This window comes from Chenopodium quinoa, unplaced genomic scaffold (genome assembly GCF_001683475.1).
Source record: "Chenopodium quinoa cultivar QQ74 unplaced genomic scaffold, ASM168347v1, whole genome shotgun sequence".
Taxonomy (NCBI): Eukaryota; Viridiplantae; Streptophyta; class Magnoliopsida; order Caryophyllales; family Amaranthaceae; genus Chenopodium; species Chenopodium quinoa.
The window spans coordinates 1230373-1252681 of record NW_018742959.1 but is presented as its reverse complement, the minus strand read 5'-3'; the positions used below and the strand labels follow the sequence as shown (position 1 = coordinate 1252681).

General features: G+C 38.4%; 2 protein-coding genes across 2 annotated transcripts; both read right to left on the bottom strand.

Annotated features, from left to right (window-relative positions):
• Positions 1–9243: 9243 nt before the first annotated feature.
• LOC110728764 (protein FAR1-RELATED SEQUENCE 5-like) lies at positions 9244–9765 on the bottom strand. The gene has a single exon (XM_021908413.1). It carries the CDS (start codon positions 9763–9765, stop codon positions 9244–9246), a length of 522 nt encoding a protein of 173 aa, XP_021764105.1.
• Positions 9766–10071: 306 nt separating this feature from the next.
• Positions 10072–21081, bottom strand: LOC110728763. Its single transcript, XM_021908412.1, has 9 exons — positions 20809–21081; positions 20492–20639; positions 19844–20010; positions 19126–19329; positions 18917–19018; positions 18719–18829; positions 18246–18632; positions 17932–17970; positions 10072–10194 (listed from the first exon to the last, which is right to left on the bottom strand). Exons 1-9 carry the CDS (start codon positions 21079–21081, stop codon positions 10072–10074), a joined length of 1554 nt encoding a protein of 517 aa, XP_021764104.1.
• Between the last annotated feature and the right edge of the window lie 1228 nt (positions 21082–22309).

Below are 22309 nucleotides of genomic sequence, written 5' to 3'. Positions count from 1 at the left end.
CGGTAGGGGCCTTCCCAATTGGGAGTCAGTTTTCCCTGCTCATTGACCCTACCAGTCGCCTCCATTTTTCGCAACACAAAGTCCCCTACTTTCATGGGCCGCTTCTGCACTCTTTTATTGTAGGCTCTCGTCGTTCTTAGACGGTAGATCTCATGGCGCAAGGCAACTTTGCCCCTGCGTTCTGGGAGTGAGTCCAATGCTAGCCGCATGGCCTCCCAGTTAGCCTCCTCATCATATAACATAACTTGAAGAGTCGGCTCATAGTGCTCAATAGGCAAAACAACTTCTTCCCCATAAATCATGAGAAATGTAGTTTCAACAGTCGCCCCTTTTTCAGTCGTCCTCATGGCCCACAGAACATTCGGTAGCTCATCAGCCCATAGGCCGCCAGCTCTTTCAATTTTATTTTTGATGCCATCAGAGATTAACTTGTTGAAGGTTTCAACCTGACCGTTTGCTTGGGGACGGCCGACTGATGCAAAACAGTAAGAGATCCCTTGGTCTCCTAACCAGTTCTTCGGAGCAAGCGTCTCAAATTGTGGACCATTGTCAAAGACCATAAACATGGGTACCTCAAACCAAGTGATGACATTTCTCCGGATGAAGGAGATAACATCTTTTGTTTTAATGCCATTGACTGCCTCCGCCTCTACCCATTTGGTGAAGTAATCAACAGCAACCAAAATATACCTCCGTCCGCCTGTAGCAGGCGAATACGAACCCAGAATGTCCATGCCCCATTTGGCGAATGGTACTACGCTATGGATGGCCGTCAGATTAGTGACCGATTGATATATGAGCTTGCCAAACCTTTGACACTTGTCACATTTTTTCACCATTTCCATGGCGTCAGCTTCTAGGGTAGGCAAGAAGTAAACTTGCCGCCTGGCCCTCTTTGCTAGGGTCCTGCCGCCTATGTGGGAGGCATAGAAGCCCGAATGCAAGTCTTCTAAGACCTCACATCCCCTCTCTGGGGTAACACATTTCAAAAAAGGTTGGGGATAGCCTTTCTTGAAAAGCTCTCCATTGTAGATTTCAAAATTGGCCGCACGCTTTTTCATTGCGACCATCTCTGGGTAGGTATTCGGCAAGGTGCCGTTTGTCAAATAAGCCCGGATGCCATCCATCCAGGTTGAGCCTCGGTCTAGTATTCCAATGGGACCTTCTTTAATACTTCATTTTTCCATAACTTCCCAAAAGACAGACTTAGGTGTATCACAAGAGGCGGATGATGCAAGTTTGGAGAGAGCATCTGCCTGATTGTTCTCGAACCTGGGCACCTAACTTAGATGAAATTCATCAAGGGTCCTAGCCTCTTCTTTGACCGCCTGTAAGTACTTGATCATTGTCGGATGTGTGGCTTCATAGTCACCATGGTATTGGCTAACAATCAATTGTGATTCAGAACAGGCGTCCACTTTCCTTGCCCCAGCCGCCTTACACATGCGGATGCCAGCTAGTAGGGCTTCATATTCTGCCTACTTATTTGAGGCTTGGAACTTGCATCGTAGTGCATATTCATACTTGTCTCCTTCAAGAGACTGACATATGATGCCTGCACCACAACCGTTCGGGGTGGAGCTCCCATCCACATATACCTTCCAAACCTGTTCAAGGTTTTCAGGATCAGTCGGCCTCGTCATCTTGACAATGAAGTCAGCAAACGCCTGCCCCTTCATTGCTTTCCTTGGCTCAAAAGTAATCTCAAGGCTTTGAATTTCAATCGCCCATTTGATCATTCGGCCGGACGACTCCATGGTTGTCATTGGGCGCTTGATTGGCTGGTTAGTGTAGACCACGACCAGATATGCCAAGAAGTAAGGTTTCAACTTCTTAACTGCCATAAAGAAAGCAAGTCCAAATTTTTCAACCATGGGGCACCTCAGCTCGGCATTCCTTAGAACATGACTGATGAAATAGACCGGGAGCTGGATTCCGCCTCTTTTAGCAAGGAGAACAACACTGAGCGCATGGTCAGAGACGGTTAGGTACATGTGCAATACTTCCTTTGGCAAAGGACTAACTAGCCTCGGCAAATAGTGCAAGTGTTGTTTCAACTTTTGAAAGGCCGCCTCTGCATCCGCCCCCCATTCAAACATGGTTTTCTATTTTATAGCTTGGAAGAAATAGAGGAACTTGTCGCCTGACCGACTGAGGAACCTTCCCACTGCCGCCAGAAAACCTATAACTTCTGAACTTCTTTTGCAGTGCAGGGCGACTACATGTCTATGAACGCCTATAATTTTTCCGGGTTGGCCTCTATCCCCCTTTAATCAATCAAAAAATCCGAGAAAGTTCCCAGATTCAACACCAAAGACACACTTCTTAGGATTAAGTATGACCTGGTGCCGCCTGACTGTGGCGAATGTTTCTCGGAGGTCTGTAAGATCATTCGTCTGTAATTTGGATTTGACTATCATATCATCAATATACGCCTCCACATTCCTTCCAATTTGATTAATGAAGACTGTATTAATCATTCGCTGGAAGGTAGCAGGCGCATTCTTCAAACCAAATGGCATCACTGTATAGCAGAATAACCCCTGATCAGTGACGAATGTTGTCTATTCTTGATCTTTCTTCCTCAAGGGTATCTGATGAAAGCCTGAATAGGCGTCCATAAAGCTCATCAAGGCATGACCGACTGCAGAGTCGACAAGACTGTCGATCTTTGGAAGGGGATAGCTATCCTTTGGACATGCCCTGTTTAAGTCTGTGTAATCTACACACATGCGCTAGGTACCATTCGGCTTCTTTACGAGCACCACATTGGCAACCCAATCTAGGAAGTAACACTGTCGAATGAACCCGGCATCTAAAAGCTTTTTCACCTCGGCGGATGTTGCCTTGCTTCTTTCTTCACCATGGTCCCTCTTCTTTTACCTTACCGGCTTCTTTTTGGGATCCACAACAAGTTTGTGGACGGCTAGATCCGGGCTGATGCCTGGCATCTCGTCCATTTCAAAGGCAAAGATGTCTTTGAACTTTTTTAAAAGGTTGTGCAAGTCTGCACCCAATTTAGCAAAAGCAGCCATCCCCACCTTAACAGTACGTTCTGGACGAGTGTCATCCAAAATAATATCAATGCGCTCACCAGTCGGCTGGGGGCGGAGTTCATCTGGCCGTTCTCCGGTCTGTGATTGCTATTGTTTTTCTTTTTTCACGGCCACTAACTGGTCGGCCTTTCTCTTTTTGCCACCTACTTTGGGGGAAGGCGCTGCTTCCTTGATTTTGTCAAGGTCTATAGTTTCTCCACTGGGGCCCGATGCGACGATAGTGGGTTTGACGTTAGAGATATAACACTCCCTAGCCGTCTTTTAGTCTCCCCGTAGGGAGCCGACTGTTCCATCATCCCTTTCAAACTTGAGAAGCTTAAGGGAAGGAATGATAACAGCTTTGGATTCATTTAGGGTGGGACGACCCAAAATCATGTTATAGGCGGTCAGCTCTTCAGCCAGTAAGAACCGGACCACCAAGTGGCGTCCCTCTCCCTTTTCTCCCAGCCGAATGGGTAAGTCTATTCGACCTATCGGTTGCACTACTACGCCCGAAACTCCCACTAAGGGATGAGAGACTTGTGCATGCTCTCAATCTTATACTTGAGCTTCTTTGTCAAGCACTTGTGGCTGATGAGATCAGAGGAACTGTCTGTGTCTATGAGGAAAGGTTGGCCACTTTGCATTCGATGACAATGGGTCATCATGCGGCCTCCTAACGTTGCCCCTATCTCCCTCAGAGATGAATACTTCAAGGAAAGTGTCCTTAGACGCCTGCCCCTCATCAACTAAGCTGACATCTAGCCGCCTGATGTAGTCTTTGGTTCCCCGAATGGTAGGACCGCCTCCAGCATAACCGCCTGCTATTGTATAGATCTGTTCCTCGTCAGTATCAGAACTATTAGCAGGTTGAGACTTTTTCTTGGACGACTTCCCAGGGTTGGTTTGCAAGTTAACCTTGGACCTCAGAATGTGAGACTTGAGCACCCCTTTGTCAGCCAGACGGTCCAATAGCCTTTTTGTATTATAGCCGTCGTTGGTGTCATGGCCAACGTCCTCATAAAAATGACTGAACTTATTTTTGTTCCGATTTTTGGCGAAACCAATCATAGCAGCCGGCTTCTCAATGGTCACCCGGTCTTTGATCTCCATGAGGATGGATTGACAATCCTTGATAAACTCATACCTGGGGGTGTATGGTTCAGATTCTTTCTTTTTCTTGTTGGACGGTTGTTTAGAGGTAGCAGCCACCCAGACTTCTTTTTTTTTTCTTTTCTTCTTTCTTAGCCGGCTGTGATGACCGAATCTCTCTTTTGTCGGACTTCTTTGAGTCCGACTGTTTACTGACATGGCAGAGCTTGGTCGCCTGTATATAGGCGTCCGCCTCCATCAGTGCTTCTTGGAGGTTGACAACCCTCTTTCTGACAAGGTCGAACTTAAAGGCTGACCCGTCCTTCACACCTTTAAAAAAGTTTGTATAAGCCACTTCATCACACAGTCCTTGAATCTGAATTCTCATCATATTGAACCGCCTGATGTATGACCGAAGGCCTTCTTTCTCTCCCTGCTGAATTACACCCAAGTCAAGACTTGTTTTCTTAGCAGGGTTGTTCATTGAGAAGTTGGACGCAAACAAATATGCAAGCGTCTTAAAGTTATTTATGCATTCGGTTGGCAGGTTGCCGAACCATTGTTGGGTGACACCCTTCAATGTGGCCGAAAAGCATCTACACCATGCGGCATCATCCAACCCTTGAATATACATAAGGTTGGTGTATGCCATAAGGTGATCTTCTTGATTGGTGGTACCGTCATAGGTACCTACCAAGACATTTTTCACCTTGGCCGGTTGGGCAGCCTCAGTTATTTCCTTTGAAAACGCAGAGGGTTGTTCCACAAGTCTTAGGAGTCGGAGCTGTCAGTCCAAGGGTTGGACATTATGTGCCGCCTGTCCCCCGAAGAGAGTCGGCTGCATGTAAGGTTGTCCATACGACATGTATGGCTGTTGAGGCGCATACGGGGCCGCATGGAGCATCTGAGGAATAGAGTGTGCAGACATGTCGCCTATATGGTTCTCTCAATTTGTATTATGAATACCTCATTAAGGTATTTTGAAAGCTGTCTTGCAAGTTCGACGTTGAAGCCGACTCTAACAGTTGCATGTTCTTCTTCTGCTGGATTAACATCTGGGCATCAGAATAAGTTTTCTTTGAACCATCCGACTGTACATGTCGGATGGCCTTCCTCTTCCCTAGCTTAGGGAATCGGAGTTTGGCCAAATTTATCAAGGGCCTCTGCCCCTCCCTAGGTTTAGGGTAAAGAGTGGCCTCTCGGTCTTTGACCGGCTTATTCCTCCTAGAATGGGAGAGCTTCTTGGCCGACTGTTCTCTGGTGGATACAGCCGTTCGTTTATCAATCAGGTCCTTAATCTCCTCTTTGAACTTGTCATGAGAGTCATGAGCTCGTTTCTGGTGATAGGGATGGAGCCTTCGGCCACCTGGGGTTGACCATTTGACTGGCCGACTGGTTTACTAGGGCCCGCCTGTTCGTCATTCCGTTCCCTCCTTTCGATGGGACGGATGCGCCTAATTCATAGGTTCTTGTGAAGCCATCTTAGAAGTACTTTCCCCACAGACGGCACCAATTGTTTCGGTTTGGATGTCCTGCGGGAGAGTTACAATACCAAGACTGGCCTCTGAACGCCTGTACCTGCAAAACAATGGAGACTGTTGTGGGTGTGAGTTCCGCCTCTGACAATCAAGTTAGAACGTGTTTGGATGTAAAAAGTGAGGAATGTAAAGGGGATCAGGCTCCTCTTAGGAGAGAAGTGATCATCCGACTATTTGAGATAGCCTCGAAATCCGAATCTTAGCTCTTAAGAAGTGAAATTAAAGCTGGAGTTAATGCTCAGCAATTAACGTACATGTGTGTTTTTTAATTTCTGAATGATGTTCCCCAGGGGAAACATCTCCCTTTTTTAGGGTCTCGTAATGCGTGTCGAGTACTAGGTTTCAAAAACCTAGGACGGACTGGGTTTGCCTAGGAATTTGGGCCGTTTAAAGCCACTTTCTTGGTTAGCAATCTGTCTGCCACGTGTTGTGGCCTGATTGGTCCACCTTAGACCTCTCACGAGGTGACACATGGCAGACTCTGGTTGGTCCACATGGATGACACGTGGCATAATTTAATTGGTCCACATGGTAGGGTTAAATCCCCTAATCAAGCCCATCTCTATAGTTACAAATGTTTTTTACTCGATTTTTGGGGAATTAAAAGTGTAAAAAATAATGACTACATAATAATGGAATATGTAGTCATTATAGAAGGTATACAAAGTTTTATTGATTTTGAGAAAAAATGATTTAAATTGATTAGGCCAATGTCCTAGTGAGAGTCGCACAGAGTTCTTTATAGAAGGTATACAAATCCAAGACATATTGTAAATTAATGGGTGTTGTTAAACGTCGTTCGCAAATTACTAGGTGACGCTCGCATTTTTTACTTGAATTTCATAATTTGCCCCTCGTATATAAATACTCGGGAAACTCACTTCCGAAACTCGCAAGTCACTTCACAACCCACACACACTCTCTCTAAAATTTTCTCTCTCTAAAAAAAAGTCAGAAATTGTAAAATAAAAAAAAATTTAGAAATTTAAAAACAAAAAAATCAGAAATTTTTTTTTTTAAAAAAACCCCAAACTTTGAAAATCAAACGAAGAACAACGAACACCAATCAAAGGTTGAATCTGGGTATGGCAGACCGGCGACGCGTTGGGCTGACTTACGGTGGTCGTGGGGGCTGCGTTAGTGGCGGCGAGCAGGCTAGTTGGTGTTTTATTGTTTCAGATTTTGGAAAACAAAAAAAAAAAAAGTAAAACCCAAACTTCCGCCTGAAATTTCCGGAAGTCTGGGAAACTTCCGGAAATTTCAGGCGGAAGTTCGAAATCTGGCTGGGTTTCCCCAGACTTCCGGAAATTTCACGCGGAAGTCTGGGTTTTCTATTTTTTTTTTTTGGTCGATTTGCTTTTTTTTTTTTTTGTTTTTTTTTGTTGTCGATTTGTTTTTTTTTTTTAGTCAATTTGTTTTTTTTTTGTTTTTGTATTATTTGTGAGTAATATAATTTTATTGTTATTGTTATGTGTATGTTATTTATGAATTTCAGATTTTTTTTTTTCCGTGTGATTATTGATATGTAATTTTTTTTTAGTAATATAATTTTAATTGTTTTTATTGTTATTGTTATGTGTAATTGTTATGTATTATGGTTTTTATTAATTTCAGAATTTTATTTCCTCGTGACTATTGATATGTTTTTTTTTTTTACTAATATAATTATATTGTTTTTGTTGTTATTGTTATGTATTGTTGTTATTTAATTTTTTCGTGATTAAAATTTGATAAAAAATGGATTGAAATTATTGTTGTTGTTGTTATTACCATTGTTGTTATTATTATTGTTGTTGTTGTGTTGTAATGTTGCCGATTTTGTGGTTTATTATTGTTTTGATTTGGTTTATTGTTATTGATGTCAAATTATTATTAGTTATTATTGATCCTTGGTAATGTTGTTATTATTGTTTATTTGATTTGGTTTATTATAGTTTTGAAATGATATTTTTGAATTTGAATATTAGTGATTCAAGTTTGATATCATAGTTGTGTGTGTAAGTATTAATGAAATCTGATTTTGTACTTATGTAATGCAGATTGAGGGTTCGGGTGCTCGACATGCAAGATCAAGATGTTTGAATGCATCAGTTAGGAGGGAGTTAGGTGGTGCAGGACCTTCAGAGGCACCGTTTCATCATGAGCAGAAGTACGGGTCTGGTGGTACTTGGTCGGGGCAGCATTAGTCAGATGGGAGCGCCCCTATGTACTCGTCGGGTAGAGTGCCTGAATCTAACAATGAGGACGACGAGCGAGCTAGTCATGCTAGTCGAGATTTAGAGTACGACCCTCAAGATTATCGTACCGTGTATAGGGCTCAGCATGGGGGATTTGTTGGCAGTAGTGAGCCAGACCAACCTTCTACCAGCTCCTCAGAGACGTGGGTAGTACAGGAGTCGATGCCAGGTGGGCCTGAGGATGGTATTGTTATTCCTAGCTTTGGGGGTTACGTGGCTGCATATTTATGGGCTGGGCAGGAGCGAAATGTTCTGCGGTGTTTGAGCAGGACACAGTTGTGTATTGAATTGGGTAACTAGCGCGCTCGTCTTCTGTAGCAGCACCAGGAACTGATTGATGGCAGTGGTCTATCTCACTTACCCGGGATCATGTTCCGGCGATTTGACTGGCCCCTGATTTTTGCTTTTGTTGAGAGATGGCAGCCAGACACGAACACGTTTCACATGCCATTTGGGGAGATCACGATCATGCTGCATGATGTGTATCATATTATAGGGCTCCGTGTCGACGGCTCCATGGTTTCCACTACTCTTAGCACGGATGTTTTACGGGACGCGTGCTCGATTACCATGGCAGGATAGTGGGTAGCTCACTGAGAGGATAATGGAGTCGACCTTAGAGTCGCAGAGGCCCTTCAGTGTCCATTACAGGGCGTACTTGTGGTTAGTACTTGGCGGATGTCTGTTTTTGGACAAGAGTGGCAACCGTACTCATCCTTCCTTCCTCAACGAGCTGTTTGTTGAGGATGTTTAGATTACTGAGTACTCCTGGGGTTCTGCTGTGCTAGCATATATGTATCGGCAGTTGGGTACAGCATCACGAAAAGATGTTGATTCAATCGCTGGTTGTCTTACGCTTCTGCAGGCGTGGATCTACAAGTACTTTCCCTGTTTTCGGCCTCAGCAGGGGACCTTGACCAGAGAGCTTACTGTTCCTCGTGCGTCTGCATGGGATGTCGGATCGGGGTGCCCCAATAAGAGCATGGAGCGCCTCCTCGCTTTTCGTGCTAGGTTGGATCATCTGAATGACAATGAGGTGAACTGGCTACCGTACAGAGATGAGAGCACGGCGCGTGCCTGCTACTCTATTCATTGGCTGCATCCAGTACCGCAGCATCATTGAGCCATATATGCCTGATCGAGTGGTTCGACAACTTGGATACGTCTAGGGCATTCCACAAGCCATCATTAGGCCTGAGAAGGCGAAGAGACCGACGAACTTGAAGATGTATCGAGTGGACTTTCCGCCAGAGATGACGTCTGTGATGTGGACTCGGTTTGTCCCTGGTGCGTCTTTCAGTGTGGTGTTAGGTCCCCTTAGCAGGCTTTGTGGTGGTGCTCCTACGGTCGGTCCTGGTTACATGCAGTGGCACATAGCCCAAGCTCACGGCCTGACAAGATAACCGACGGTTCCTTATTATACCCAATCAAGTCTCTCAATCTCTGCAAAACCCATCGATAGCTTGCCATGCACTCGTTGCGCATGAACACGTAAGCAACGAGGAAATTCTGATTTGTCGGTGTCACACCAACTATCTCAAAGAACGGCATCCCGTATCGGTTGGTCTTGTAAGTGGAATCCATACCGATCACATATGGGTACGTCCGAAAGATTTCTACCGTGATTGGGTGCGCCATAAAGGCGTGCTGTAAAACGTCTTCATCATCAGACACGACCCAGTAAAGATATTGACTCTGTCTCGCCAAATGTAGAAACTGCTTAACAACTCCTCTCCCGTCAGACATCTCCGATCTCAGGTCATTCCGGCAGTTGTAGATGTGTCTGATGTTTGGATGATCATCAGGAAACTGCTCGACAATAGTCGCCATGATGTTACGCGGTGCAACCTTAGACTTCGTCATGTCACGCACAACCTGCTACGCATTCGGGCTCAACCCACTAATTTTATGATGCCCCTCTAGATACACAATCATTAGATGGTTGTGGGTCCCAATTTCATCATTTTTCGCCCGGATAATCCAACTGTCGGTGATGAACTCCTAGTATATCTTGATGTATAAAGGACAACCATTGGCTTTGGTTTTTGTGTCCTTCCGAATTGCGTTCTCAAGATCTCTCGGCTTACTCCTGCGTCCCCGATCACATCTCAAATACCGATATGGTCGACCATCTCTGGTTTTGTTGAAAGACGATTTCACCAAAATAAATTACAGATTTATGGCAACAGCATCCTCCCATTTAACAGCATCCTCAAACGTTCGAAAAACCGTGTCTGTCACAAAATTTGCACTGTAATTCACAACGTCACCGCCTCCTTCAACCTCCGAATCCTATAAAATTACAAGACAAACACTATAAACTAACATTCACATAAAGTAATACTAACAAAAACAAGTAACAATAACAATAATACAATACTAAAAACAATTACAAACAACAAAATTTACGCAACCCAATTTATGCGTACCAAAACAATAAAAATAATAAACATCCAACAACAACAATAATCATACTAACAACAACAATAATATTATTAATAATAAAAACAATAGTAATAATAGTAGTAATAATAATAATAATATTAATAATAATAATAATAATAATAATAACAAAAAAATTAGTAATATTTACAAAATTAATAATAATAATAATTATTATTATTATTATTATTATTATTATAATAATAATAATAAGTACATAACATTAACAAATAATACATAATATAAAGTAATAACAACTAATATCACAATTATTCATAATAATAATAATAAGACAAGCAATTACAAAAAAAAAAAAAAAAAAAAAAAAAAAAAAAATTAAGGGACTTCCGCCCAAATTTTCCGGAAGCTTGAGTGGAGATCCGGAAATTTCAGGCGGATCTTAAGTGGGTGATCCGGAAATTCTGGGTGGATCCCCACTTACGCTTCCGGAAATTTTGGGCGGAAGTCCCATTTCCAAAATAATTTTTTTTTCCTAAAACTCACAGATTTTTCCGACGAATCCTCCGGCGTATGAACGTTGTCGTCGTTCATCATCTAACACGGCTCGATACACTTTCCGTTTGTGCCTCGGGATTTTTAAATTGCTTGGGATTACCGTACAATGGTGGGGTCGGGATTTTGTGGGGCTCGGGATTTTTTAAACACAAGTGGTGGGGTCGGGAACAATATTTAACTTGTCGGTATCTAAAGTGACTCATGGTGGACCCTTATACACAAAAATTACACACAAGGACAAAAAAGTCATTTCACCTAAAAATAGGAGCGTCACCCTGTAATTTGCGAACGACGAATAGCAGTTAACAAATTAATATATATGGAGTCAATCCTATTAATAAAGTTCTTGACTTTGAGTTCTTACAGTTGTATTCCGAAGATCTATATATTTTCTCCCTGTCATACAAGTAGAGGCGTAGATCCACTCGAAATTGTAAACAATCAAAAAACATGTTCACTCTTTTCTTGATATTAAACATGGACTAAGAGATCACATTAGATCTTTTGATATGACAACATACTTTACAAATGATATGGCAATTCACTTATGAACAATTCATCTTTTTTAATTAATGAGACATAAATTGTAAAGTTAAAACGCTATTATAGTCAATCTTCCCAGGCAAACAAAAAAAAAAAAAAATCAAAATTTCCAGGCAAACGCCCAGAAATTTCGAAAAACCTAGGCAGAAACGCCTAATTTTTTCGAAACTGCCTAGGGTGTTCGAAAAAACTAGGCATTTTTGCCTAGGTTTTTCGAAATTTCTGGGCGTTTGCCTGGGAATTTCGAAAACAAAAAAATTAAATAATCGTACCGATTCCATACGGTCCGACAAGCCTCCGGCGAGCAATGTAGGTGGTGTTTCCGATCTTTCGTTGTCTTCTATTAGATCCAACGAATTAGGTTTTGCAAATTTTACATTATTTGTTTGATTTTGAAAATTACAGTGGTTGGTGGTTCAATGTGATCATTGGTGGCTGGTGAGCACTAGAGAGAACGGTAAAATTTTTTGTGTAGGGTAGAAGTGTTAAGTTTAGGTAAAAATAATTATTTTATAATATTTTATAACAAGGCTACATACGTCATTTTAGGTTATTTTACGGCCGTTAGTTAGAGATTTAAGGGCGACGTTTAGCTGCCCACAAAATTATTCGTTAATAAATTATCAAAATATTGATATATCCAAAATCTGCTCTTGTGAAAAAAAAAATTACAATCTGAACATTATTTCATTATAATTTCATATATGCATGTATATTAGTTATTTAGCTGTCACATGTTAAGATGATTACATGGAATCATTTCCTCATTACCACATGGTCATAAACTAAATTAGTCAACCTCATCTTGTTCATTTATTTACTTCGTTCTTTTACGTTGTACAATACTGCTTAATTTTTACAAATATGAAATTAAAAATATTTGACAATAAGTGAACTGAATTACAAAAAAATTTGATCTTGTCAAGTTTCAAATTTTGTAATCTGGTTCGATATGATATGATTTTAACAAGAATGATTGATCAAGATAAGGCAAAAAGGGGTTAGATAGTTAAAGGCAAGAAAAGTATATAGATTAATATGGATCCAAAAAAAAATTTGTCGATTTAAAAAAAATAAAAATAAAAATAATATGGATCCAATAAGTTAGTTAAAACATCACATGACACTAATTTCCACCTGCGATTACTATATTCATTTTATTTAATTTGTTGATTTTCATTTTAACAGCATGTTCATCTGTGCCTTTTATTTTCACTTATTTTAAGATAATATATTTAGATAAGTTCAGTTAAATTCATGTGAGATAAGTTAAGGAAAATAAGTAGTTCTAATAAGATTACCTATGTAACTTTTTATTTATGTGCCAAATTTTAAAATATACCATTGATACAAAATTAACTAGATTAGGAATAGATGTGCTTTTGTGACGATTAAAATTATGTAGTAGGCATGTAATGACTAATAATAATATAGGTGAGAATGTTCGATTAAAAAAATTATAAATTAATTTAGCAAATTAAACTTGAAATATTAGAAATTTCTAAAAATTATCCTAAAATAAAAAATTTGTTTAAAGCCCGTTGGGTTGACGCGAACCGAAACTTTGGGCTAGGGTTGAACATTTCTTGACCCATGACCTTAAGTGACCCGTGACCCTACCCAATTGCCAGGTCCACGTTCAATAATCAATATTAATCAATAACTATATACTAAAACCACACCAGCAATGACATATGTTATCTCCTGTGTCTCCTTATAGTTTTTTTTTTTTTTTTTTTTTTTTTTTTTTTGTGTTGAATAAAATTATATTAAAGAAACAAATCTTATACAAAAATAGTTCCCTAATCTTATACAATATAATTATTTAAAATAAAAAAATTTTGACATATCTTTAATACAAATATTTGTATCGCTACGAAGTATAAAAAATATTCTTTACATACTTTTGATAATTTTCTACGTCATTTCATATCTAATATATCTTTCGTAATCCTTTATTTTGATCAAAATTTGTCAACTATATTTTTTAATTTTTTTGTTTATAAAAAACTAATTATAATGATACTTTTAATAATAGTTATTGAAATTTTTTTTTTTTTTTTTTTTTTCTAAATAATATTCTATTATCTTATACAAAAATAATTCCCTAATCTTATACAATATAATTTTAAAATAAAAAAAATTGACATATTTTTAACACAAATATATATATAGCTATTAAAGTACATTCTTAACATAATTTTGATTATTTTTTACAGAATTTTATATCAAACATATCTTTTGTAATACTTTATTTTGATCAAAATTTGTCAAATATATTTTTAGATTTTATTGTGTTTATAAAAAAATTATTATAACGATAGTTTAATAATAGTTGTTGAAAATTACCGTGCTTGGCACGGGAACTATCCTAGTTAAATCATACTAACTCCTTGTTCTTAATTGACACTGATAGCGATTTTAAACAAGTTATAAAACCCTATTCTTGCAAGTGTACAAGTAATTAATAGATAGTGATAAATAATAGAGTATCGTATCCACATGGAACGTTGAATAATACTATGGTCTATAGTCTACTAATTTAATCGAGAAGTAGATTGAGTAGTCTTGACTAAATTAACTAAAAACTGAAGCTAAATAAGATTATAAGGCTGACGGAAATAATAAAATCACAAAGAACAATCAAATAAGAGGAACTCTAAGACAGTCGAATCCACCTCTATTAATATGACTAACAATTTAACCATAGAGAAATTTAATTGGTTTTATTGAGCACCCTTAATTACACGCCTGGATAAACTCCCAAATAAAGATAATTGCAATTAAATAGGTGACATAATTTATCTAGCTAAAGCATAAATTATTCATTACTCACTCACAAACATGAAATACCATTGCATGACATCACACTCTGCACTACAAGAACAAAGTGTGTAAATTAGATAACCAATTAAGCCAATAGATAGTTCTACAAGAATTATTATTAACGAAAATTGGAAAACAATAATCACTCAAATTATCTATAAAATCATGCAATCATAAAACCAATAATTCCATACTTCATTAGATGATTGTTCTAGAATTGAGAAATTAGCTATTCATAATTGAAGAGAACATCACCCAATTATGATAAACCATTAAGGATATCACCGATTTGGACACCGAACTGCTGCTGTACTTCGTTAGATGATTGTCCGCTGCCGCAGTGCCGCTCTGTTTCACCCTACTTATAATTGCAGTGGTTCCTCCTCCCTTATATGAGTGAGATTCACCCTCAACTATTATGAGATTTAAATTTTACTTTCCTTTTCTTTTAATTTCTTGCTGCTTTTGTGCGTGGGTTTTGATGCTCATAAGGAAAAGGTATGCTCTTTTCCTTTTTCATTTTTGATGCTAATGTTGGCTGCTCTTTTACTTCGTGGGATTAGGTGGGTAAATAGTGAGTGGGCTGGGCTTTATTTTTGCTTTGTTTGCACTTCCAAACCTGCACACATTTTACTCTTTGAATTATACTTCGTAAAATATACCACAATGTCATATAATTAAACATATAACTCTATTGTTATAATGTACTGTTGAATTTCGTAGCGTCCAACGCTACGTGGAAGAAAAACCCGTCCAAGACCCGCCCACTAATTAAAGCAACTAAGCATGCAATCACATAATTAAACAACAAAAGAAAGAGAAAGGGAAATGACATTCTTACCCTCGACGCGTGCTTCGCTCCCATAGAGCTCGGACTTCAAAGCCTTAGCTCGGCAAGCGCGAGAGCCTCCGACGGAGCCCACCCTCGAGACCCGACTCGAACGGCCTCTACCTCGAAGGTTAGTCGGGGCTAGACCAAGAAAAGACTAGAGTATTACAAATTTAAAGGTTTTCTCACCTATAGGGAGATGCCTTATTCAGTTCAGCTCCAAAACTTGGGTATTTATAGGAAATGGAGACTTGATCTCCCTTCTCCCATCAATGTGGGAGATTTGCAGTTTCCTCAATTTTATTTTAATTAAAAACAAAATAAAAATGTTAGGCAATCACCAAGCTCCAAGTGTCACATGGAGGGCAAGAGTAGGTGAGGATCATTTAAGGGGAGGGGGGACCAAACCCTTGTTCACCAAGCAACCCCCTTAATTTCGGTCCCCACACAAAACCGCACATACCTTGCCACTTGGCTGGCTAGTAGCCTTCCTTGGCTGCCAAGGCTGCCAGCTAGCGCCTAGCACCAAGGCTGGGCAGCCTAGCCAGCTAGCACGCAGCACATGCGCAGCTAGCCAGCGCACACGCATGCGATTGTTGCTGCTTGGTGCGTGATGTTGTGCTAGTGGCGTGGTGCTAGGTGCTGCTACGCTAGCACGCCCAGCCCAGCGAGCTTGCATGCTGCTGCTTGGTGCTGCTCGCTAGCAAGCACGCATGCACAGCCCAAAGCACAAGCACGCATAGCGAGCTGTTGTGCGAGGGCTATGCGTTGCATGCTTGCAGTAGCAAGGCCCAGCAAGCACTTGTGTGCTGCTGGCCTTGCCATGCTTGCGGTAGCAAGGCCCAACAAGCACTTGCGTGCTGCTAGCCTTGCGATGCTTGCGGCAGTGCTGCTTTGTGCGAGGCACTAGCATGCTAGCACGTCTAGCGCGCCAGCGATGCTGGCCATGCCACACCAGCTAGCTAGCCAGCGCTGCTAGCATGCGATGCTGCTAGCAAGCTCGGCATGGTGCGTGGCTTAGGCTAGCCTAGCACTCGCATGGCTAGGCCAATGCGAGGCTACGGCTTAGCTCGAACTTGTCGCTTGTTTGATTTCTCGTCTCGTCAAATTCTGAATTCTACTAAACTACTTATGACGCTCAGTTTCGACGCTCCAAGCTCGACATCCGACGTCTTAGTTCGTAATACTCCAACGACTCATCTAATCCTTCGGATTGATTTGTCGCCTCAGATCGATTACTCGATTGGGTGTGACTCGAAGGGTTTAGTCAAGATTAAGTCGTAATATTAGTTATACATTAATATTACTGATCGGAAGCGGCCTCCACCTAGGCATTCTGATCACTTAACCTCACTGAAGAATTACCTTTCTAATAATTCTGAACCCTCTATCGGAATAATACACTTGTTGGAAGGACACCATTCCTTTCAATCTCCCACTTTCGGACAAGTGTGCAATTAGTGTATAACCCATTTCCTATGTCGCTTAATGTCTCTTCATGAACTATAAGGTAAGATTCTTTGTCATCCTTATTGTGTCTAGAAGTGTTTCTCGATTTTCGAGTTCAACTGTCAATAAGCAGATGATTTCTAAAATCCATCTGAGCACGGCCATGCATTTTCACAGTCTCGCTCTTCGGCCTTGTAAACAACAAAGACATATTTCCTATTGTTAATAATAGGGGGACATTCTTAGTCTTGTACTGTGAGCTTTCCTTAATAAGAGGACCTAGCCGCCCGAGTGTTGCCTTTATAATCCTCATTTACGGCAGAAGTTTGACAACATCAAAATGGACTAGTACGCAAACAAGAGAACTTACAATTCTCATGGTCGAGGAAAAAGGTTCCGATAGCTATAATGAGAAATATACTTATGACGATTTTAAATCTCTTAAAGTATTCTCATAGGTTTATCTGGTATAGTTCTAAACCAATACCTGTACAAATGATTTATGAAAATCATGTCTTCGTAGCACAAGAAACGGTGCTATAAATCATACTACACACTAATCTCAAGTGGTCATTAATCGTCTATCATTTAAATGACCTTGATTAGGGATAATTTTTTATTGAAATATTCAATGTTCACTTAACAGGTGTTTCTTTATCCAAAACATGGTCTTGATACCCCGTCTTGAATATTCTTTAAAATCGAATGGACTCATTTTTAATTCTAAACCACAATTAAATAGTTCACTACAACAAAATAAAGCAAAGGTAATAGTGAAAAACCCATTGCCTAATATTAAAAAAGTGTTGCCTTGTAGCTAAGGCAACACATATGAGACGTTGCTTATGCCCCCGTTGTCTATTCATAAGGCAACACATTTTTATTATAAGGCAACAAATTTAAAGGCCAAGGTAAATTCATGCCTAAGGCAACAATTTTACAAAGGCAACAATTAAAAACTATTGCAACCTTAGGAAGCAATTTAAAAATGTCGCCATATGTCATATTATGCTACAACTTTTTCACGTGTTGTATTTGCTAGTAACAATACAAAAGTGTTGCCTTTGTAATACATTGCAATATTGCAAAAGAGTGGAAATGTGTAGTATTCTTGTGAATGTGTTATATTAGAAAAATGTTTAATATCAAACATCTAATAGCTTTAACTATACAATCCCAAACTTATAAAAGTTATATTAGTAAAACAAAAAACAAAAACAAAAGCAGTAATAACATTTTTTCAACACCAAATCATCTTAATAACCTATTGTTTCATAGTATGTTGTAGGCTATAATATTAGTTTAGCTAATAAATAGAAGCAAAAATATGTCCGAGCTAGGAATAACAATAGAAAGGTTAAAGCAAATTCAAATTGAACTATGACATCACATTCTTCTTCTTCCTCTTACTCGCTCCCTATTACATCTTCTTCATCTTGTTCATTTTCCATACTATTCACTCCCTGCAAAAACAAAAAATAAAAAGTCTAGAATTAATATACTTTGTATTTCGAATGACCTAATGTAAATGTATAACTTATGACAGGAAGAAAATAACAAATAAGAAAGGCATAAAATAATGGATACAAAGGCTTGGATGATTTTGCTGTTATGACGAATAACGAAATCTAATAGGGGTAATATCTTTCAAATGCACCAAAAATAAGAGAAGAATAATGAAGACCTTAGTCACTATCTACCTCTAATTTGCGTAATTTAGAAATCAAAAGGTTTATACCTTGGATGTAGAAGCCGAAGGTTGAAGTCGAAGCATTCCTGCTGTATTACCATCCTTCTCAGTTTGACTCTCAAGAAACAAAGAGCCAAACATGCTTAGATCAAAAGACATTTGAGGATTTTGTTGCTGAAGTTGAGAAAAGAAGAAGCTAAGACCATTTGCCATCTCCCTTCTATCTTGTTGCCTTTTATCCTCATAATTTTTTTGTAGAGCTTCGACCTCCCTAGCATGCTTCTCTTCAACTTCCTTCATCAAAGCTTTCTTCTTTAACTGAGTTGATGAAACACTTCTTCCATAAAGGTTTATGTGAGACTTTTTCTTGTTATTAGAACCAATAATAGTGGAAATTACACTATCAACATCCTTCTCTGAATCTTGAAGTTCATTCTACATTTTAAGACGAGAAAATAAAATTAGTAGTGACAAAATTAAACGCAAAAAATATAACCACATAAAATGGGAATAAATCTTACAATCAATTTGTCCCTTAGATCACCGGGCTTCCGCTTTGTGAGCTTTTCCTTGCGTGTTTCTATGAACATCTGAGCTAGAGTAGGATTTTGTGTTGTTTTTCTATCCTTTTTCTATACAAGAGTGATGATTTTAAATCATTTTAATGAAGAAATAAACCAATAATAAAAGTGACGAGAAAAGAAAACAAATAAACTCACCCATTTATATCGAACACTAGCAAAACTCTTCGGTCCTGAAGTATGCATAATGTTCTTTTCCTTTCCAACTAACCGATTTGCTTTATTTTGCATACATTGTTCCTGACATATTAAGATAATGAACTAATTAAATAACCTTTTTCATAAAATAAAAAATATGCATTCATCATAAATGGAGGTGAGTATAAGACTTGTACATGTGTAAATACCTCATATTTTTCATCATTCCAAATCTTCAACAATTCCTTGAACATTGTTTTTGGGACCCGTTTTGGTGGATCCATCAACCTCATTTTATCATTGTCATATTTATGAAAGTGTACTCTTTTCAAATAACATTTGTATCGTCTCCAAGCAGCGCCAATGGCTTGCAAAACCCATCTTTTAGCCTTAACTGGGACAATGTAATGTTTCTACAACAATGTAGATGTCAATAATTGCAAAGATAATCAAGTTTTAAAGAAAAAAAAAAACAAAAATTTTAGTCATAATTATTTGTATGTGATTATCATAATTCAACACTTATAGAACTCGTTGATCTAAGTTATCGATAATTACCATATATGTTATAATACTAAAATAATTACATTAACCAATCAGGATTTTAGTCAAGATTTATAATTTTAATCGTAATTCATAGTTTCAGATCTTTCAGCTTGTTATTTTTATTTTTGAAAAAAAAAGAAACAAGCTCACAGCACACAATTGTGAAGGAACAAAGATAATGCAAGGAAATGTATATTGCAATAATAAGTAATATTGTTGTTGTGGCGTATAAAATATATCATGCTCATACATTATTGATTTGCTAAAAAAAAAGGTATATGTAAACTTACTGTGACATATCCCCAAAGTTCATCTTGCTTTTCATTTCTTAACTTTGGCCACTTGTAATACATTTAGATAATGAATAGTTAATTGTAATACATTTTCCTTTCGAGTTCCCAAGAAGCTAATGAACTCATTGCATGTATCATCGTCCGGGCCAACAGGTTGACCATGCTTATTCAAAGTAATTTCCAGGCGTTCATCTTCAGTTCTTCCATGGACTTTATAACACATAGTGGGACCTCTTCTTGACTTTTCAATTCCATCTATCTCAATCAATTCAATTCAAGAGTTTAAAAATTATCAATATATAAGGAAATAATCTAATCCAAATAATCTAAGTGTAAAAATAAGTCCATATACATGAATAAACTAGTTTGGGCCCTAGTAGATTTAGATAATGTAATATAAATTTTTAGAGCAATCAGCTTCAAACACATCCATAAAGAACAAACGGTAATGATTAGATCATGAAATTAATAATGCAGAATTAGTTATGATAACTTAAGACTCTAATTTAATGTTCTAATTGTTTAGTCATAAATAAGAACATATTGATTTAGTTTCTTGGTTTCAGAACAATTTAATTTACAAGATTATGAAATTAGAGTGTCCAAACACTTTACAACAAGTAAACTAATGTTCATTAATAATAATAAATAAATAAGTAAAACAAATTAGACTTAATTATTCAAAAATACAAAGGGAAGCATGACTTGCGATTTTCAAAATGAGTGTCACTCCTACTTGAGAGCCCTAGTGTAGTTTCAGTAGGTTGCTGCGCTGCAGCGTCATTTGTTTTTATTGCTGATGAAATGGGCTCAAGGTTCTGTTGACGCTTCTTATAAGCCATTGCCATTGCTATTGCTTTTCGAGCTCTTTTCATTTTGAAAATCTGTAGAACATGCATTAAAAATATATACATCCAAAAGCTGTTTTTACCAACATATATATTTGTCATTTAATTAAAGAAAACAATGCTACTGCCTGCTAATCATAAAGAGGAGACTTGCTTTGTAGTTACAAATAAAAAAAAGCATACAATTACATTTAGAAGTAATTACCTTCTTACGATTAGAGTTGGAGCCTTGATTACTTAAAGTTTCCTTGATACGTGTCCCCTCAAAAGAAGAATCGTGCTCATGCTCATCAATGTCAGAATCTTGGTCTGGCCTATAGATCTCATCTTCCTCCGCATCTTTCTTTTTATTAATTTTCCCATGGCTGCCTTTTTCAGTTTGATATCGACCCATCAATGACTTAGCCTTTTCATGCAGCCCTAAAGCTTGAATTTTTAGAGCATTTTTCTTTGATCCTTTGCAATCTTGACCTCTCATAATCTGGAATTTTTGTTTCATCAGTTTGAAACTGCTGATTGCTTGCTCCCAATTTAGTGGATTTTTTCTTTGCCATTGCTACAATTAAAAGATAAGTAAAAGTGCATTTGTGAAAATCGTTATAAGACTTATAAAAATTAATGCACATAACATCAGGATAAAAAAAGTAAGTAGATTTATTTTAAAATAGGGTGTTGCACGTGTAGTGGGATGTAAAATGCAAGAAGGGGAAGGGGGGTTAGTGCAGCTATTGGAGAGGGGATGTGGTAGGAAGCTGCAGTAGCAACGGTACATCAATAGCAGGCACCAGTTGCATATCGATTGGAACAATGCAGGTAGCAGGTTGGCTTTATAGTGGTACCTTAGGCAAGACAGTAGTGCAACAGAAGTTCTATGCAATTTTATAGCTATGCATATGCAGGCTAGCAAGAAAAGTGTAAATAGATAGTAGGCTAGTATAACTATATAAGGGAATTATAGATAAATTACAAATATACAGGCTAGCAAGAAGAGTGTTAATGGGCAGTAGGCTAATATAACCATATAAGGGAATAATAGCTAAATTACAACCAATAAAAGGTAAACCAACACTTAAATTAAAAACTTATGGAAGAGTAGGCAATATAGGGTATGTATAGCTAATATAACCATATAAGGGAATAATTGCTTCAAAAAACATGACCCTAGCAAGCAATGACTCTACTTGACTGGAACATAAGGTCTGCTGAGTAAGAAGGCCCATAATCAAATCTTTAAAGTAGTCCCTTATTCTGACCCTACTGCCTTTGTGAAATAAAAGATTTTGTTTAGCTAACCAAACCATATAATGTGAAAGACAGTGCGTCCATGTCATTATGCTGTGTTCATCTTATTTATTACCGCAGTCATCTATATGGCTCAAACCATTCATCAAAGAAAACTTGCTTGATTCCAGAAATTCAGATGGAAGTTGAAAAACATGACAAGAAAGGAAAAGTGTAAATAGGGATATCAGAGGTACATGGTGAAAAAAGAGGAAAAATAAGGGAAAAATTATAGAGTTTGAGTTCGTAGGGTGGCCAAATTGAGACAATGAGACTATAAGTTGCTTAAAAAATGTGGAGTGTGATAGCCCTGACTGATTAAAGTGCAACATTGGCCTTTGTATTTATTGATGACATAGGAAAAAATGGATATTTAGCATTGCACTAATTAAATAGAAGATAAATTAAAGGTCATAGGATATGGT

Excerpts from the sequence above, each read along its gene's own strand:
- LOC110728764 (XM_021908413.1), bottom strand. The coding sequence starts at position 9,765 with ATGACGAAGTCTAAGGTTGCACCGCGTAACATCATGGCGACTATTGTC.
- LOC110728763 (XM_021908412.1), bottom strand. The coding sequence starts at position 21,081 with ATGAGAGGTCAAGATTGCAAAGGATCAAAGAAAAATGCTCTAAAAATT. Across the intron at positions 18,633-18,718 it reads ATCTAAGGGACAAATTGATT|AATGAACTTCAAGATTCAGA; the intron begins GTAAGATTTATT and ends CTTAAAATGTAG. Across the intron at positions 17,971-18,245 it reads CTTCGGCTTCTACATCCAAG|GGAGTGAATAGTATGGAAAA; the intron begins GTATAAACCTTT and ends TTGTTTTTGCAG.